Below are 19,624 nucleotides of genomic sequence, written 5' to 3'. Positions count from 1 at the left end.
AAGACGCTCTTGATGTCTGGCTTTCGGCCCCAAGATGCTCAATGAGAAGCACAGAAAACGTGTTAGAGGTTTCACAATTCTGCTCCTTTCCTAACAAAACCACACTGTACCCTTTTCACTTAAAGAGATCAAATTCTTTATGACTAACCACTCCTAATACATGTATTTTCTTGTCTAATTCTTAGAAGAACACATCCTAATGCTTGAATAATTTAAATTCAGGGTTGTAGATTTCTTATAATCATATGTAAAGCCATTCGTGAGTCAGGGGCGAAGTCTTCGTAAACCCCTTTCTGAAAATGTCAAGTCCACTGGTAGGGCTCTGTGTTTTGATTGACAAGGTCTGACCCTTTGTTGCTAGGCTTTCCTACGCATGGGTAGCTGCAGGAGGCCACCGGTCGGACAAAGACGGAGTGCTGATCCACGGGGATGAGCTGATATTGACAGGCCACATGCATTATAACCGAAGACGTGACTCTTTTGTTTAGCATCTTTTGTATTTTCCTTTTTTCAGTATGAATTTACATGCAGCCCTTTAGAACTTGCAACAGAAACATTCATTATGCCGTCTCATGGGGGCGCTCTCTTCTCTCGGTGGGGAGGAAAAAGGAAGCGGCTTCACTTAATTTTTTTCTTTTTTAAACAGAAAGACAGTGAATGTAGAAAACGGCTCTCATGGGAAAGAAAGAATTATCCAAAGTATTTGGCAGCTTGATTCGCTCAAAGCCCTTTGCAGCATTTTGGTGCTTAATGAGTCATCTATCATCATTCTTCTTTAATCAGCTAAGATCAGTTTAAAGCAAGGGGAAGGAGGAAATGCACTGTGCAGTCAGACGTTTTGCTGAACACGAACATTTATGTCAGTGGTCTCACGCCGTCTTGGGAACCAGAGTTTGGTGACCGTTCCTGAGTGCAGCCCGAGCCTAAAATCTGTGTTTTTGCTCTCTTCAGCTCATTGCTCTGTTGCTGCATTATCACTCCAGGTTCTGTGGGCAGTGCTGTTTGCTCTTCTGTGTCGGGTTGTGGGTGGTCTCGGTCCATCCATTACTTCCCTCGTCCAGGAAGAGGCGAAGTTCACACCAGACCCACATCCAGCAGTTCCCTGAGAGCGACGCAACAAGATTATTACCTCTGCAGCTTCATTTCTAACTGATAGAATTAGAAACATCAGTTTATTACAATAACCCTTCGTGGCGCTTTCTAAAATCTGCTGTGAGTGAAAACGGTCGCCTGGTGAACCTTTTATGCTGTGGGAGCCAGAAGACAAACGGGGTCATAACTTTCTGTAACAACATCAATACAGACAACTAGACGCGACGCAGGGGGAAGAGAAGTGCTGCGGGAGGCCCTGGGGTGGGGTGGGGGGTGGGGGGTGGGGGTTGGCGACACCGAAGGCGTTGTGGTTTGCCTCCTTGTCAATCACTTCTACTCTGATTTTCTTTGTTGCCGGTGTGTTCAGTGCTCCTCAGCAACCTGTGGCTGCTCTTCCTCTTTCTGTTACAGTGTGGGAGCTTTGCTGTGCTGGTGGATCTCCATGTTTTGCCCCTGGGTGCCGAAGAGTCCACTAGCTGGTTTACTGCAGGACAAGTAAAGGTACACACAAGGGCCTGCTTGTAAATAAGAGTGAGAGAGACTCTGTGTGTGTGTGTGTGTATGAGAGAGAGAGAGAGAGAGAGAGAGAGAGAGAGAGAGAGAGAGAGAGAGAGAGAGAGAGAGAGAGAGAGAGAGAGAGAGAGAGAGAGAGAGAGAGAGAGAGAGAGAGAGAGAGAGAGAGAGAGAGAGAGAGAGAGAGAGAGAGAGAGAGAGAGAGAGAGAGAGAGAGAGAGAGAGAGAGAGAGAGAGAGAGAGAGAGAGAGAGAGAGAGAGAGAGAGAGAGAGAGAGAGAGAGAGAGAGAGAGAGAGAGAGAGAGAGAGAGAGAGAGAGAGAGAGAGAGAGAGAGAGAGAGTTCTGCTGTAGTACTCATCAACTGGAGGGGCGGGGTCACTGGCGCACCATTTACAGAAACTGGTAGTGAGCCACACCACAGCTGAGCTTCAGACGGCAGGTTTTGGGTTCCTATTTCCTGATATTTGGACATCTCCACTACCGCTGACTTGCAACGTTGGTGTTTTGCCTCCATTAATAACACAATCCTGAAGGAGTTCTGCTGTGTGGTGGAGTTGCTAATGCTAACAGTTAGCTTCTACTAGCCAAGACGTTCTCTGCTGTTTTCTGAACGCTAAACCAGCAACAGCCTTCCCCGTCATGAGTTGATGGGTGAGTCCATGAATGTTAAGTGACAGTGTGACGTAGATCTGTCCGGAATTTCAAATCCTAAAGATTCACCGTCTATCAGAAGCTAATGCAGGACGTAGGTGTAGGAGACTTATTTCTTGTTCAGCCTGCAGGAAAAAACTTAGTGACCGATTATAATCAGAAATAGGATTTTAACTCATTCACTGCCAGTGACAACTAAAGTCGTCAATTGCGTTTTTTTAACAGGGTGGGCTTTGGAATAAGCTTGCACAACTCGAGAGTAAACATCACGCCTCTAAAGTTGATCTTCATCCGTGTATGTCACACGTCACGTGATCATGAAGCAGGCAGTCCATGAATTAGGAGATTGTTTTGGGATGGCACTATGCCTAAAGCGAGGGGCTTTACAATGGAAAAAGCTAGAAAGATGCTGATTCTTCCTGATGAAAGAAGTGTCTACTCTTTCTTTTTGTAGTTTTGGTGTGTACATGGTCATTGAGCACAATATTTTGTGACTCTTCAAAAAACAGTAAAAATGCTAAAAAATGCTGGCAGTCAGGGGCTTTCTGATGAGATAACGGCTTGGCAGTGAATGAGTTAGAAATGTGTTTTTAGTGTTCCACACTAAAGCGGATATGTTTATACCAGAGGCGTCCAAACGTTTCAAAACTACGGCTAATATTGTCAAGTTAACAGTCTGCACAGACCAGAACTAAGTGTTCTGAACATGAACTTGTTAGGACATGGTCGTCTACATCAGAGCTGTCCCTGGCCAACATTTTATTTTGAGTAAGGGTTAACTTCAAACTCCAGTACTGACCCTGTCATGACAAAAATGCCTCAATCAAGCAGATTATTATGATTTTTGGGTCTTATTGGTGAATAACACAATGAGATTACTGTAAATACTAGCCTCACAAGGTAGAGACTGACGCCGGGGACACACCGGCCGCGGAAGCGCCGCGAAGCGCCGCGAAAATGGGGCCGCCTTCATTCGGCGCCCTTGTTGAGCTATTCTATAGACCACATGGGCCGCCGAAGCGCCGCGAATCGCCTCGCGCCGGCGCCCCAGCCCGCGCCGTGCAGCGATCATTTCGGCGTCGGCTCTATTTTTTTCGCGAGCCGCGGGTGAATCACGTCAATTCTGGCAGGAAGTCAAACCTAGACATAAGAGGCAGGCCGGTAAAGTTAACAAAATAAAGCATTTCAAAATAAAATTCTGCAATAGTCAAATGTGTTCGTAAACAGACACTGCAGAAAAACCACACGAACACACACACACATCGAACTTGTGTGCGTGTGTGACCGCGTGAAGGGAGGTGTGGTTTTGGGTGTCTTTTCACCGGAGCAAACAGGACAGAGAGGCAAGCAGTTAAGATGGATGACTTTAAATGAATTATGGAAGTTGAGAAACACAAGGAGCTGTACGACCCCCGAAAAACACGGTTATTTACGTACCCATGTCGGAAGAAACTGCTAGGATACAGCTGCAGAATTGGAGCGGGTTCCAAGAGATTCAACTGGCAGAAACAACTCATACCATAGCTTCACACACACACACACACACACACACACACACACACACACACACACACACACACACACACACACACACACACACACACATGCGCGCGCACACGTAGAGGAAAAGAGCTGAGAAAAGGCAGAGAGGAAATGGAGGACACCAAGTGTTTTAAAAGAAAAACTACAGCTGAGCCGAGGCGCGCCTCGACTGGGGCGCGTCTGATATGAACTGAGGAGCGGCGAGCAGCGGCCGAATTTCGTGAGCGATTCGCTTCTCGGCGCTTCGCGGCGCTTCCGCGGCCGGTGTGTCCCCGGCGTCACATGGCAGATAGGTGGGCGTGTCCAGCTCCAGCTTGGTATCTTAAAGTGACAGAGTCCTGAAACAGCTCATTGTGGAGGGTACTGAAACAGTCAAGAATGAAAGTGCTGAGATCGCTTTAAATGAGAGGGATTTAGTGTAAATAACTTCATTAACATGTTTGGTATAGACCATAGAACTATTATGACTTTAAAAAGGTCATTATATGTATCTTTTAAGGTTTGATGGTCTTTGTTTAAAACTCTGAAGTGAATAAGTTTCTAAGTTTATACTAAAATTTGATAAAACTTTTTAGGAGGTTTCATCTCTGGTTCGAGGCCCAGTGGACCAGAGGGTGAAGCAGTACACCGAGTTTCTCCAAAGCAGGAGACAACAGAAACAGAAGAAGGAGCTGGCTCCAGCTTCAGCTTTTATTTTGGAAGGTACCTCTCACCTTGTGTCAGTTGCCACGCTGCTGTTGATTCAGGAATTGCAATAATAATCACTACGTGCAATTTACTTCTTATCCCGTTCACTTCCTCATGTCTATATTCAGAACTTCAGTTTTGCTCATTCCCCTGGAATGAAGTCATCTTTGTTTTTCATTTTTGACCTAGGTGTGTCTGTCATCAACTGTAGAATGAACTCAAATGATTTACTTTGACTGCACAGTCCAATTATTACTTGCCCTATTAAAGCTTGGAGCAGAGACATAACAGTGGATGGGAATGGAGTTACTGAGCAGTCATAAAGAAAACAGCTTTTCATATTCATGTTTTTGAGGAGAGTGGGTGTAAAGGCAACAGAACCAGTTGGGACATGGTGGCGTCCAACACCCAGGGCGTGACCTGTGGAGGCAAGACCTGATATGAGACTTTATATTGTGCTTCTCTGTTTGACTTGGCAGGTCTCGGATAAATGCGTTCATGCAAATTGTTGAGTTATTAAAACAGCAAATTTGCCTTTCCCTTTCTGTTAATAGTGACAAGTGCACACCTGCATTCGTTGGTGCTTGTAGTGGATTTAGCATCAGAAACTGCTGCTGCTGTCCGTGCAGCTAACAGGTCAAGCCAGACCATCCCTCCATTTTTCAGAGTGGGCACAATCCCCCAGCCGCTCACACGACTTCTAAGCACCAATCACGATTGTTCATTTTTTGCTCATTTTAAATATATTTTCAACCATTTTCTAAATTATTTGTTATATTTTTACATTTTTTGTTTTTATGAAGCGCCTCGTGATTTTTATCTCGAGAGGCGCTATAGAAACAATATTTTCTTCTTCTTCTACCTTAAGACCTAGCATTTAAGGAAGCTCCAGCTGGGTGCTGTAAGTCAGACAGGTTTGTTACAGGTAGCATTTAGGGGCAGTTAAACGGCCCTCACTCAGCAGTGCAGCGCTGCCAGTGGGGGATTACAAGGCAGTCACTCTCATAAAGTTTCTCCTCTGGCTGCATCTCTGCCTCTCACGCTAACACACACACACACACACACACACACACACACACACACGCACACACACACGCACGCACGCACGCACACACACACACACACACACACACACACACACACACACACACACACACACACACACACACACACACACACACACACACACACACACACACACACACACACACATACATGCACACACACACACACACACACACACACACGCACACACGCACGCACATCTTAACAATCTACTTGCATGTTTTTCCAGCTCTTGTAAAACACAGGCAGCAGTCTCCCTTTGCATGCACATTTCCGTGCACGTGCACAGGAGCTCAAACACGTCTTTAGCAGAGAGAATCAGAAGAGCGGCTGTGTGTTTGAGAGCTTCTATCCTCCCTCCGGGTTAGGTGTGAACAGGCTGACAGTGTTCGGTTACCGCAAGGCCTGACTCACCGTCTCTGATAGGCCGAGAAGAGGCAAACATCGCTAATGATGGAGATCACAGACACACACATGTGGGCTTTCAAGCACACATAAAACTCACCCCATTGTGTAAACAAGGGAACAATCACTGCTGCTGTGGGAACGTGCACATGAGAATGATTTGGCTCCTTGCATCGATGCCAAAACGAACATGGAACATGACTTCATCTCATATCACAGATCCCCCTTAGTTTATAAGAACACGCCTGCCTCAAACAGGACAATTCATTCCATGTTCTAGCCTCATTAAAGGTCCTAAGTGAGTGTAATGACATTCTTGGACTTTTAATTGTCCTGTGTGAGGGACAGGGCGGCGCGGCAGTAAAGGTAAAGATGGTTACTGGGAGAAATAAGCTGGAAGGCAGGAAACATAAAAAGGGGAGGTCAGGGTAAAGGCTTGGGGGGGGGGGTTAACTACTGGGCTTGTCTATTCAGCAAACAGGTTAAATGCTAACCTGCTAATCCTCCCAGGATTGCCAATAGCGAGGGGAGGAAACTGGTTTTCTTGTTCAAGAGAATCCCCGTTGGTGTGATCTTACAGCGAGGGCGAGCCAGTGAGCACTGCGTAAACAGGGAGGTGCCAGGTGAGGTCGCTCTGACGTTCAGCCTAACAGGAGCTGTGGTGAGGGTGGAGGCAGCGTTTGAGCCGGTGCCAGTGTGAAATCACCAGGGTAACCGCCTCAGCTGTTGGCACTCTGAATGAGCCGTCGACAGCTTTGGACATTCCAAAGCAAAGTGGAAGTGTCTGAGTTATCTCAATGGGGTTTGCATCAACATGTGTGTTTAACGGTTTGCGTCTGACATCTGCTGAACATGACGAGAGGAGCTCATGTCCTCTCGTGTGCTAACATAAGTCAGAGGTTTTTTTCCTTCAAATCGTAGCAAAAGAAGTAAATTACCTACTGTCAACCCTCACTTCCATCATGTTTTTACCCCAGCTACTTAAAGGGACTATAAGGAAGTGTGACGGCCAAAACATGTATAGAAATAATAAATGTCTTCTTCATACATCCTCCTGCAATGCCCTGGTCCTGTAGAATGAGCCCTGGCATTTTTACTGTGATTGCCTGTTTTTCTGTAAAATCACAGAAAAAGAGAGATGCTCGGGTCGAGCAGGCTGCTTCATGCGCGTTCACGCTCAGGCATCGCCCGTAGCATTTGCTATCCGTAGCTTTAGCAGCAGAGAGAGAGGCAGTGCCACTTTGTCGCTGTTCCTAACGCCTAGTGACAAAGCTAGCTACATTTCTGAGGACCCTTAGCTACTTTCTGTAGAACTTTCTTCTAGATATTTCCTGCTAATTAGCAACAAAATAGACATTTTCACTCTGAACCGTTCATATGTTTGACGTTGTTTCAGCTGTCATCAAGGATATAAATGCTACAGATAGGTTCAATGTCATTAGCGCTTTAGCTCACCTAGTAAGATGTCTGACTCCCATGTAGAAGACCTGGGTTTGATTCTGGATGTGAACTTAATTTGTCATTTAGAGTTTCTTTTTTACATTAATTACATATTTTTTTTACAGTAATAAGACGCCCAAATTTTTATTTGAGACTCGCCGAACGGCATTGAATTCACAGAAAAAAAAAGTTGTGGGTTCAACTTTCATTTTGGAACAATTTTTCAAGCAAGGGAAGGGAATGATCTGAGCATGCAGGAGGACTGACCCATCATAAACCTTTGTCGGCTGTGCTGAAGAGAAAGGTACAGAACCACATTATTTAATGAATTAGCTGCTCGTTCTCCTGTCCCCCCCCCCCCCCCCCACACACACACACGGGACTGTCTCAGCTGTTATTTTCGTTAAGGGGTGTGCACGTGCACACCTCATGCACAAGCTTACTTTTGAAGCTGCAGTTACGCGTTAGGCCCAGGCCCCCACAATGCAGGTGAAAAATTGAGTCCAACACGGAAGTGACAAAAGGTGCAGTTCCACCCTCATCCACTAGGGGCTGGTGTCAGAAGCGAGCAAATCCTCATTGACTCCCATGTTAAAAATACCAATTTCACAGCAGAAATAAACATGTTTACAGCCTGGTACCAGAACATGTTTTTGGTTTAAATGATCTAGTTTACACTCATGACAACTCTGAGGGGGGTGAATGTTTTTCTCACTCTTCTGTTTAAGTGTATTAAAAGGCTAAAATTCTGTATAATTAATGAGCATCAGACCCACGTGACCACAGAGCTAGCTCCGGGGAAAGGCCTCAGTAGAGCCTCGGTCTGGCCTGGAGACTGTTCCGGGATTTTGAGTCTCTCTGTGTGTGTATTCTTGTTTGGATATTATTTGTGCAATTGTTGGACACAATGACTTGCTGTGGCATTAATTGCACTAAGAGAGCGTCCAAGGAGTCTCCACTTCATTTATTTCGGTAAGTAAAATTATATTTATGTATTTTAGGTCACTGCCGAGCTGAGCTTAGATTTTAACATGTACTGTTTAACCATGAAATTTAAATGTAATAGGGTAAAACCCAGTGCATTTAACATAATGCTGCACTTTAGAAAATGGGTTGAAATATAACATGTTGGTGGAACTGGGTTCCCACTATCGGCTTGTGGAGCTCTCGGGAGACCGATGTTTTCCACCCGTTCTCCCCTCCCCGCAGCTCGGCGCATCTCTGTCTGATCGCGGCTCCTGACTGCTGTGCGGGCTGCCGGCTTATGGAGCTCTCGGATGGAAACCTTTCCACCCGGTTCTCCCCAGCGATAGCTCTGCGCATCTCAGATCGAAGCGGCGCTTGTCTGCTGTGCGGCTGCCGGCTTGTGGAGCTCTGGGAGACCTCTGTGTTCCACCCGGTTTTACCCAGCGGTCAGCCCGGTGTATCTCTGACTCAGAAGCTCCGGTGTTGTGCACAGTTAACTCCGGTTGTAGCTAGGTTGTCTGGGCTTGACGGAACCTGTGACACGGTCAAAATGGCGGTGGTGGCCACCTCCCATTTTTCTTCAAAAACGTGTTATTGGAGCCTATGGAATCCCATTGTCCAATATTTATATGTCGATGGTTAGGCCTGAGTGGCAATCGTGAGCATAAAAACTTCAAACTTCCCTAGAGTCCCTTTAAGACTTCATGATTAGCTTATTGTGATGTGATTTATTTATGTTTGTAGAGAGATGGACAGTGGGAATTTTTCCCACTGAGCATTTTGGCTTTGGACATGTAAAATGGACATGCTAGACTGTAGAAGTCCAGGGAAGAGGAACTTGGGAGAGGCTTTATGCATTCTCACTGGTAGACCGTGTTGAACACACCCACATTTCTCAGTGTAATTACAGATCGAAAATGAGTGGATAATAGGTGCTCTGTGCTTTGAGGAAGACATTTTTGTCATTCAAGATGATATTTGAGTAAAAGGAGCTGGTGGTTATGCGCTTTAACAAAAAGAGTCACAGTTTTGTCTCCATGAGAACCCTTTTCTGCAGAACTGTGTTTACATCAGACAAATATCTAATAAATAGCTTGTTATTAAATATATTTTCTTCTCTGAAAAGATTAAACTTCAGTTTATTTCAACTGTATACTCTGTAGTACTTTAGTGTTTTTTAAGATCACATTCATGGAGATGCACTCGTCAGCAACTTTACTACTACTACTACTACTAATAATAATAATGCATTGAACTTATATAGCGCTTTTTAGGACACTCAAAGACACTTTCACACACTCTCACATTCGCACACTGCCAGTGATGGTAAGCTACTTTGTAGCCACAGCCGCCCTGGGGCAGTCTGACACGCCGCTGGCCCCTCTGATCACCACCAACACAAGCAAGTTGGGTGAAGTGTCTGGCTCAAGGACACAACAGCAGAATGGGCTGCATGGTGGTGCAGTGGTTAGCACTGTTGCCTCACAGCACGAAGGTCGCAGGTTCGAAACTCGGCTGTGGCCTGTCTGCGTGGAGTTGCATGTTCTCCCCATGCATGCGTGGGTTTCCTCCGGGTACTCCGGTTTCCCACACTGATCACAACACACCCTTCAGGTTATAAATTGTAAGTCGCTTTGGATAAAAGCGTCTGCTAAATAAATAAACATAAACAGGATACCCCTGGCAGGAGCTGGAATCGAACCCATGACCCTCCAATCATGGGGCAACCCGCTCTACCACCTGAGCTACTGCTGAGCTACTATCGGGTCCACCTTGCCAAAATTGGTTTGGATTCTTTTTCTTTCTTTCTTTCTTTCTTTCTTTCTTTCTTTCTTTCTTTCTTTCTTTCTTTCTTTCTTTCTTTCTTTCTTTCTTTCTTTCTTTCTTTCTTTCTTTCTTTCTTTCTTTCTTTCTTTCTTTCTTTCTTACTTACTTACTTACTTACTTACTTACTTACTTACTTACTTACTTACTTACTTACTTACTTACTTACTTACTTACTTACTTACTTACTTACTTTACTTACTTTACTTACAACCTCCAGACCCTCCTCAATTGTTCATGTCATAAATTCAACAAGGTGCTGGAAAAGTTCCTCAGAGGTTCTGGTCCATATCAACATGACAATGTGACACAAAACCTCCAGTTCCACCACATCCCAAAGGTTCTGGACTGGATTGAGATCTGGTGACTGCGGAGGCCGTTGGAGTCCAGAGAACTCACGACCATGTTCTAGAAAACAGCTAGAGAAGATCTGAGCATGATCCTGCTGGAAGTAGCCATCAGAAGACGGGTCCATGTGGTCATAAAGGGATGGACGTGGTCAACAACAATACTCAGGTAGGCTGTGGGGTTTAAACCAGTCTCAGGTGGGACCAGAACATCTCCTCCACACCATTACACTACCAGCATCAGCCTGAAGCGTGAAGGCAGGATGGATCCATGCTTTGATGTTGGTGACATTCTGAGCCGACCATCTGGATGTTGCAGCTGAAAACCAGACTCGTCAGACTAGGAAAGTTTTTCCAGTCTCTAGTGGTCCAGTTCTGGTGATCCTGTGAGAATTTAGTTTCAGAAGAAGACATTTTTTAAATAGCACCTCTCAAGATAAAAATCACAAGGTGCTTCAAAAAAAGATTAAAAATATATTAAAATAAAATTTTAATAAAAATGGGAAAATGGAAACATTTAAAATAAAAACTAAGCAGGAGGGCAAAAATGAATTAGAAGAGGTGACACAGGTGGAAACCCAGCAGATTGCATCGAGTCATTGACTTGTGTCAGTGATTTTACAGCAGTCCCCATGCTACGCCAGCATGTAGTGACAGTGGGGTGGAAAACTCCCCTTAAACAGGAAGAAACCTCCAACAGAACCTGGATCAGTACAAGCATCCGTCCACCGCGACTCACCGGAGGTTTCAGAAGACAGAGCGGACGTGCACAGATGTGTAAATGAACTGATGAAGTCACACTGATGTTTCTGTGTGCAGCCAAGCTCAGGGATGGCCTGAGAGTCCTTCCTGAGATACTTCCCAGGAAGTCACATTAGAGACACACTGGCAAAGGGGTACCTGGAGTGTGTTTGGGCCCATGGCAGAGCCTGTGCCTCCTTCTCCTCCCTGCACAGGTGCCAGGGCTCAGAGGGAGGGAACACCTGCCAGCCTGTTTCTCCATGGCCACGGCAGGCTGGAGAGGCATTTTCCCAGGCTCCCCAGATGAATGGTCACTAATAGCCAGCCGTGGGAGAGGGCTTTGCGAGTCCTGCACAGTGTACCGCTGACTCCTTTTGGCAGGCCTATGAAGAGGGCTTAAGGCAGCCTGGCCCTGGCTTTGCAGGAAAAAGCACAAGTGTTGCTGGATAACTTTACTTTTGCAGAATGTGTTTACGAACGAGCATCTCCCTCAGCATAAAGAATGTGGAGGACTTAATGGAGGTGGTTTATTTGTGCTTCGTTGTATTCAGTTTAGCTCAGTTTCTTAGACAGTTTCTCATTTGGAAAAGCCTCGTAGTCAAGCGTGGCACTTCCTCTGCTCAGAGATCCATTCCATGAGTTTTAACCATCTCTACCAATCTTTAAAATTGCATGATGACATTTCACAGTGCTTTCTCAAGATGATCTAAAAACATAAAGGTGTCATAAGTAATTTTTTTTGTGACAGCCTACATAAACCCACCTCCCTCTGAGTGCTGCTTCACATATACATGTGGGTTTCTAATATGCACGGACTGCTCAGATAGAGAGGCATGCCTGTGGCCGAGCTACCTGCCCTCCTCCGTTGCTGGGCGTGAGGCAGGCCGGGATTAAGGCGAGAGGGAAATGGAGACCTGTGACAGGAACAAAGGAATTCCAAGGCCCACGCTGGAAACGGATCCTGATCGGAGTAGCTATTCCAGCCAGCCTGCCCCTCTCCCCCATTTGTCCTCCCTCTCTCCTGGCCCTTTTCTGAGCAACCCCCTTCCCCCGGTGCTTGCGGTGTTGCTGTGGCTCCCTAAATCCTGTCAGTAAGCCCCTGGTCTTTCTAAGCAGCAACACAACTCCACCGCTAACCCCAGTCCTGATATTGCACACATGCACATTTTACAGATGTACGGCACAATAACACCTTTTATTTACATTCTCTGCTCCATACTTCTGCACTGCCCAACCTTCCTTCTGTCATCTCTTTCTCAATCTCTCTTCTTTTCTACAAGGTCAGCTTGAGTCTTTTGGACACAACCACAAGCCCCACCATAGCTGCCCCCCCCCATAATTAGGGCCTAAGCTTGAGCATGGATCACATTCATGTGACTGTTCCCCTCGCTTGAACTGGAGCTTGACCAAAATGCCTTGTTTCGGGAATTACTTCAATGTTTCAGGGGACGACATTGTTGTTTCTGCTCTGCTTTGAAAGGCATGGGCTTGGGGCGTTTGTTAATGACCCTGCTGGCAGGTGCTAATATTTATTTTAATGTCGTTTGGTGTGACCTAAACAATAGTTAAGGAGCAGTCCCCAGATAAATCTGTTTTAATCTTTATCATTTGGTTTTAGTCTGTGCTATTGGTCGGATTTGTATTTTTTGCATGAAGCACATTCAGCATCCAGTGTGGCGTTGTTTGGGTTTATAGAGGGCCAGTGCATAACTAAAACCTCCAAAGTCCTCTGCACACCACTAAACCAAAAGGATCTAAATTGTGTCCTCCTCTATCTGAACGCTTTCAAACATAAACGATGGCCACATTCTGGGAGATTTGTGGCCTTTTAGGCTGACTGAGGTATAATTATGATTGAATAATTTTGTTTTCTGAGTGCATTTTCTCTCATCAGATTAAACTCTGTAAAAAAAAATCAAAGTAAAAAAAAAGCAGTTGATAATCGTTCTGTTCTTCAGAATGCTCCCCACCACTTTCGTCACATGCTGGATTATGGGTTGGCCTAAGCTACCATGCTGCGGCGTATTTTGTAACTGCAATGGAGAGGTCACCCAAATGTTAAATTGAACAGTCATGTGCAAATATTGTTACAGATGGCCGTTGAGCAGGGTGATAAGGCACAGTGCTCTTCTACGGCCGTGGTTACAGTTGCACACAGAGCGATGTCCTTCCAGGAAAGCCCCCACTTACATATGGGTAACTTCCTCAGGCTTTCTCATCCTTCACCACTCAACCCCGCTCCCTCGCTCTAAGCCCCAACTCTCCACCCACACTTGAGGACAGAGGGAGGGGGTGCACATCAAAGCAGAGATGTCAAAAGAGCCGGATTCTCAGGCACTGATGTCTGACTGTCCTGCTGATTTAACTCCTGTTTGTAACGGGCTTGCGTGGGAATTATTGTTCTCCCGACAGCCTATTGTTACATTTACAGCCCAGCAGAAATGAGAATAAAGAGAAGATAATGTTAATGCAGGAAACTACACTGCAAAAACTGATTCCTGAGAAAGTAAAAAAGTCTGATATTTAGACATTTATGTTAGTTATAATCTAAAAACTGAATAAATTCTTCTATTGAGAAATAGCATTACTTAAAATAAATGTGATCCAAACTTTCTTCAATCTGACAATGGGGTAAGCTTGGCTAGAATTCGTAAAACTAGCAAATAAATCTAAAGTTACATTCTTTACTAGTCAAATGTGAATTACTCAAACAGCTCCAATCGAAATTTAAACATAAAAGAAACTGTTTCAGAGAGTATGTATGTTGGTGTTAGCGTGTCCTGCTAGAGCGAGACGTCATGCAGTTTGGCTCTCTGAAATCTTGGGCTGTGCAGTGTGCCACCTCTCTAGAGTTTGCACCATATTAAATGAAACAGTCCTTTGCGACAGCCATAAAGCACTCAGTGTGGTACGGGCTAGAAGTGCATTTCAAAACTTGTATCGGAACCAGCCACTAGGAGGAAAAACACGCTAATCTCTGGAAACATCCACCAAACATGCTGTTTGCTAATTGCCTTTTTAGGTAGAAATTCATAATGAACATGGAAAAGTCAGATTTTTGGTAGGCGTTAGTTTCCTCAGTGGTTTTTCACTTTGTAATTTAATAGAAAATATACTCTAAAGCTTTGATTTTTTTTTAATGGTCATGATCATCTGTGTATTCCTTGTTTAATAAATACATTTGCAGTGGTCTCAAGTAGGAATGAATGCCTTGCAGGCAGTACTCGGGGAACAAAAAAGCCCACAAAACAGGCTCAGCAGGACCAAGTCTGCAATATCACAACTGACAGCAAAAGCCAAACTACAGACACTTGTAATGTGTGCAAACTGGGCATTCAACATGCTGGACGGGACAGCTCCATGATTCGCTGCCTTCAAACAAGCTACTTTTGCTGTCGGCGTTTCCCTCCGGGGATCGACAAAGCAAATCACCGGTCTCCATTAATCCCCAGTTTACCTCTAACAGTCACAGTTCGCAGTGAGGTCAGACAAAAACGTGGAGCCAGCTGACAGAGAAAGTTACGCTAATAAACAAAAGAGAAATTGCCAACAGACTACAAAACATTGAGGTTTGTAGTTCTCCTGCAGCGCCGTTGCTCCCGCCCCGCGGCTGGCTGGACCCTGCTCCCGGAGCTGCACACTGGAGCTACAGGTGTTATGCAGAGAAAGGTTACCCTGCCTGCTGAAGGCTCTGTCTGCCTGCTCCGTCACGTAAACATGGTTCACTGCTGCATATTGAGGGAATAAACAACTTGAAATAAGAATAATGCTGCTACTTTTAAGTATATTCACAGCAAATTCCTAAAAAAAATTAAAGTGAAACTTAAAAGAGAATTTGGATGTGTGGATTTCTTCTTATTTTAATGCTTTCTTGACCCCCCCCCCCCTTTTTTTAATTTATTTTTTCTTATTTTAATGCTTTGCTAAAATTTATTTTTTTTCTTCTTATTTCAATGCTTTTCTGAAAAGTATTGGATCAGGACTCTGTATCGGCAGATACTCAAAATCAAATGACTTGGAATCGGATCGGGAGCAAAAAAACACGATCGGAGCATCCGTAGTGCGTGTTGCTTTGTGACAATGGTCTTGTCAGAAGACCGCTTCCGTGGTCTCGTCACTTCCGGAACACGAGCGCCCAACCAGTTCAACTCGGCTAACTTTAACGTTTATTTACAGAATACATTTGGATTGCCACCGCATGGGAGCTTCAGCTCGATTAAAACCAGTCCGCTATCAGCCAGACTAATGCATTTACATGCATTTAAAAAAGCTGATGTGAGTCTCTTTAGGGCAGGCGTGGGGAACCCTGGTCATCGAGGGCCGGTATCCTGCATGTCTTTACTCCATCACTTCTGATTTAGTGGTTGATTCACCTGTTCAGCAAATCATCAAACTCTGCTGAAGCCTGTAATCACCTGCTGATTGAAATCAGGTGTGTTGAAGCAGGGTTGAAACTAAAATTGTCCTGCGGGATGATGTGGGTTATGGGGTGGAGGGTCTCAGTTTGGAGTATCCGGACGTTCCCTGGAGGTGGGTTCACTGGGGGGTGTCTGGGACTGGGGGGCTGCTGCCCCCCTCTGGAGATGCTTGGGTTGCTTTGGGGGGTGGACTACTGGTGGTTGTGAGTGGGGCCCCTTGGGGGTCTTGGCGGTGGCCATGGGTCACTGCCTGGCTGCACTACTGCAGCCAGGCAGTGACTGCATTGCCCCTGAGTGGGTCTGGGTGGGGGCCTGGGGGCTCGGGGTGTGGGGGTGGCCAGCCCCGTGTGGGGATCTGGGCGGGGCCTTGGGGGTCGCGTCCTGACATGTATGCTGCCGGGAAGAAGGCAGGAATATGCGGCAGTGCCTGGTCTGGGCTCAGGGGCCTCGGGTAGACCTTGGCTCCTCTGCTGTTCCACCACAGGGGAGGGGGATGTGCAGGAGAGGGAGGACCCAACCTTACCTGGATGTCCTATGTCTTATATATTCTGGAAGTTGTGCAAATGCAGGGATGGGCATAGATATTCTGCTGGGGTGGAGCTGGGTTGGTGCCCTCAGACTCCGTGAGGCTCTGTGATGCTGCTGCTTTGGGCCCTGGCAAGATGGGCTGGGGTCTCCATGCTCTGGGTGGCATTTTGGCAACAGAGGTGCCTATTGGGGCCAGTGGGGGAGCTGGCTCCCTGGAGGGCTAAAGTCCAACCAGCCATTCCTCCCCATCCCCACATATTTCTCTCCTCCTGCTCCCTCACATCATCACACAATCATGCACATAGGACCTTGGGGGGTGGACAAGTCAGGGGGTGTGGGTATGGACCCCATTTCCGTATTCCTGTGGAAAACCGCCCCCCAATTTTATTTGCACCTTAAACACTTCCACCGACGACATTCCACGCAAACACACACTTAGGGCCTTGGGAGTGAGCACATTCAACAGCATTTGGCAGGGGGATTTTTCAGCCTCATCCCGAGTACCGGTGCCTACTTCCAATTTTAAACTGCACTTAGACACTGAGGGCTGTGTAAGTGGGGTAGTCAGGTGGCATAAGCTGGCATAGGCCAGACGATGTCCGCACTGGCCGTCAGGTTGGGGTCTGGGGTGGTGGGTTGCTTTGCTCAGCGTTGGGCGGGGGCGCCTGCTCATCAGCACCCCAGCAGAAAGGGTCGAACTCTGGTTACCGGTGATGGTTGTACCCCATGTGCAGCAGTACCGGGACCAGAGTGAATAGGGTGTGTATGGGGAACATGAGTGGGTGTCCGGCGTGCATTTTTGTAAGTCTTGGGTTGTGTGTGTATGTGTGAGCATGAGGGAGGGAGTGTGTGACTGTGTTTGTGTATGACTGTATATGTCAGGTGGGGCCTTTGACTCCTCCCTTCTCCTGGGACTTCTGATGATATAGATCTTAGTCTCCCCTCCCCCTGCCACACCTGGTGTGGAGTGTGCTGCCTTGGTCTGCCTGAGTGTTCGTGGCTCCTGGGTCAGGGGGTTTAAGATATGGCATCTGCCTGATCAATCCCGGTGGCTGCCTGGTGGGACCTGGGTCCCTGGGGTCTGCTGGGTCCTCGGCGGGGGTGGTTGCCCCTGGGTCCTGGGTTACTGGGTCCCAGGCTCGGCCGGCTAGGGGGTGGGAGGCTGTGGGCGGGCCTGTGGGCTTGCCACTGATATCTCCCGGGACTCTGCCGGCTGCTGGTTGTGGCCCCCCGGGGCGATCCTCTGCGCCTCTCGAGGGGGCAGGGGCTTTTCTGGTCGCAGTCTCCCTGGGGTTCCTGTGTTCTGGGGCAGCTCCTGGATCTCTGAGACTTGGAGCTCCCCCCGTCTCCTACACATCTTTGGGGGGCAGATCTGTGGCCCCTCACACTCTCTGTTGGATGCTTTTATAGAGAAATCTTACATAAACAAGCGCGTGTACACACACAGGTGCCCACATGGTGCTCTCATAAGTATGGACTTGGGCATTTTCAACACAGGTCTTAAGGCTGTGGTTGGCACCAAATGCACTATGATTTATTATCGTGATTGTTCTGTAAAGCATTGTTGATTTTACATTTCTTCATCAAGTTGACGCAGTGATAGCTTGCTCCTGTTGTATTGTTGTGTGTCCCTTTTCTGCAGGTCTAGAAGCAGACTCTTGCTCATCATTGATTGTTTATTTTTGCCCCCCCCCCCCCCCCCCCCACACACACACACACACCTTTCGTCTCTCCCTTTCTCTTTCACCTCTGTCTCCGTGTCTGGTCGGAATTACAAGCATTTAAAAAACAATAACAATAAAGTTTTAAGTATCAGGCGTGACATTAGAAGCAGATACTTTGATGCTTCACCTGAGAGTAAATCTGTAAGGCTTGTCACCAGCATTCAGACATCAGTTCTGTTTGCTTCACAGCCAGACAGGACACGTAAAAAAAAAAAAAAAACTCAAATATGCTGGATAGCGGCCCTCGATGGACCAGGGTTCCCCAACCCTGTTTTAGGGCAATACTTGGTTTTCTGATGCGCATGTAAACACACCGAGTGTGACCTAGATCTGTGAGGATTTTCAAATCCTAGAAGCTAATGCAGGAGATAGGTGTAGGAGGCTTTTTTCATGTTCAGCCTGCATGAAAAACTCCGTTACCGATTATCATCCGAACTAAAGATAAAAATGCTTTTTCAGTCAACCACATCTTTAAACTAATTCATGTCCATGACCTGGTAAGAAAACAATCCCTGTCAAAGTAGAACATATTCTGGATTCCTGAAATGCAAATGGTGAAAAATGTAAGAAATGTTTTCTGTGGTTGCTTTAATGATCTCTTCAGGATATGACTGAAGTTAATGAAGCCTGTTGCGTGGAATCTTACCTTTGACCCTGGATTGAGTGATTCTCACCCTGGTCTGTTCCATTTTACAGTCCGAGTCACTCTGGAAGCCTTTTGGTTTGTTGACTTTTCTTTCCTTTCATTGTTTTCCCAGGAAGCGGTGAAAGCTGCAGTGTGTGTGTGCATGTCGAAAGTACTGTAATCTAGTCTTGGCAGTAACCCCGTGGAATCGAAGTAGTTTTTTCTGCAGTTGTTGTGTGGTATATTACAGGATGGCAGAAGCCTCTCCAGACAAGTGGTTACAATGCTATCTACCACATTTCGGAAAACATGTCGTGCTGGCTTGTTTACAGATTGAATTGACCTGACATAAAACTGTTGTGCGTTAGATTTCAAAACATTTAAGCAAGATGATCCTCTCTGTAATAAAGTACAAATGAAAGCATTTAAAGTGTCTGTTCTGCACATTTGGGTATTGCACCACCGTGGGCTACAGTTGCCACAAAAAGGAGCCACTTAATTCCCAGAGGAGGCACCAGCAATCTGTTTGTGAGAGAAACGTGAATGCAAGCTTAGCACGAGAGAACCCAGGCAGAGCGCCAAGAGCAACTCTGTGCTGTGCAGGACGTTATAAAAGTTGGAGCAACAGCTGATGTCTCGGGCCGTGGTGCTCACACTAGTTCCCAACTCTATGTTCAGACATCCTTGTTAAATTTGTCCTGGGAGTTGGCAAACTCAAGCCACCATGGACAAGCAGTGAGAACGGTTGTAAAGCTAGACATGTGGTTAAAAAAGTCTAAATCAAAGTCTCTGAAAACATGAGAGCCATGAGTGTGGAATGAAAGATGCTAGGGTCCTGGTCCCTCGTGGACCCAGAATGAGCGAAGAAAACAAAACGCACAGATAGAGATCTGCATTCCTCTCTGAGTAGAAATCTAGAATACGACCAGTGCTTTGCTATTTAAGGAGTAACAATGTCAGATTTTTATTACCCCCAGTAAAGTAATGAACTGCAAACTATTAGTGTTTTAATCCAGTCATTTTAATCCTTTTTGAGTAATTACAATCTATTTAAA

General features: G+C 46.1%; 1 protein-coding gene across 1 annotated transcript in view; it reads left to right on the top strand.

Moving 5' to 3' along the window:
- slx4ip (SLX4 interacting protein) overlaps positions 1 to 19,624 on the top strand; it is a 52,605-nt gene that overhangs the window by 7,654 nt on the left and 25,327 nt on the right. The window contains exons 3-4 of the mRNA XM_070542131.1: positions 1,504 to 1,593; positions 4,375 to 4,501. Of these exons, the coding sequence (XP_070398232.1) occupies positions 1,504 to 1,593; positions 4,375 to 4,501 (217 nt within the window). The remainder of the gene's footprint in view (positions 1 to 1,503; positions 1,594 to 4,374; positions 4,502 to 19,624) is intronic.

The sequence above is a fragment of the Nothobranchius furzeri genome, chromosome 12, assembly GCF_043380555.1.
Source record: "Nothobranchius furzeri strain GRZ-AD chromosome 12, NfurGRZ-RIMD1, whole genome shotgun sequence".
Lineage (NCBI taxonomy): Eukaryota > Metazoa > Chordata > Actinopteri > Cyprinodontiformes > Nothobranchiidae > Nothobranchius > Nothobranchius furzeri.
The sequence above is the reverse complement of the archived record's forward strand: the minus strand, read 5'-3'. Positions and strand labels throughout refer to the sequence as shown.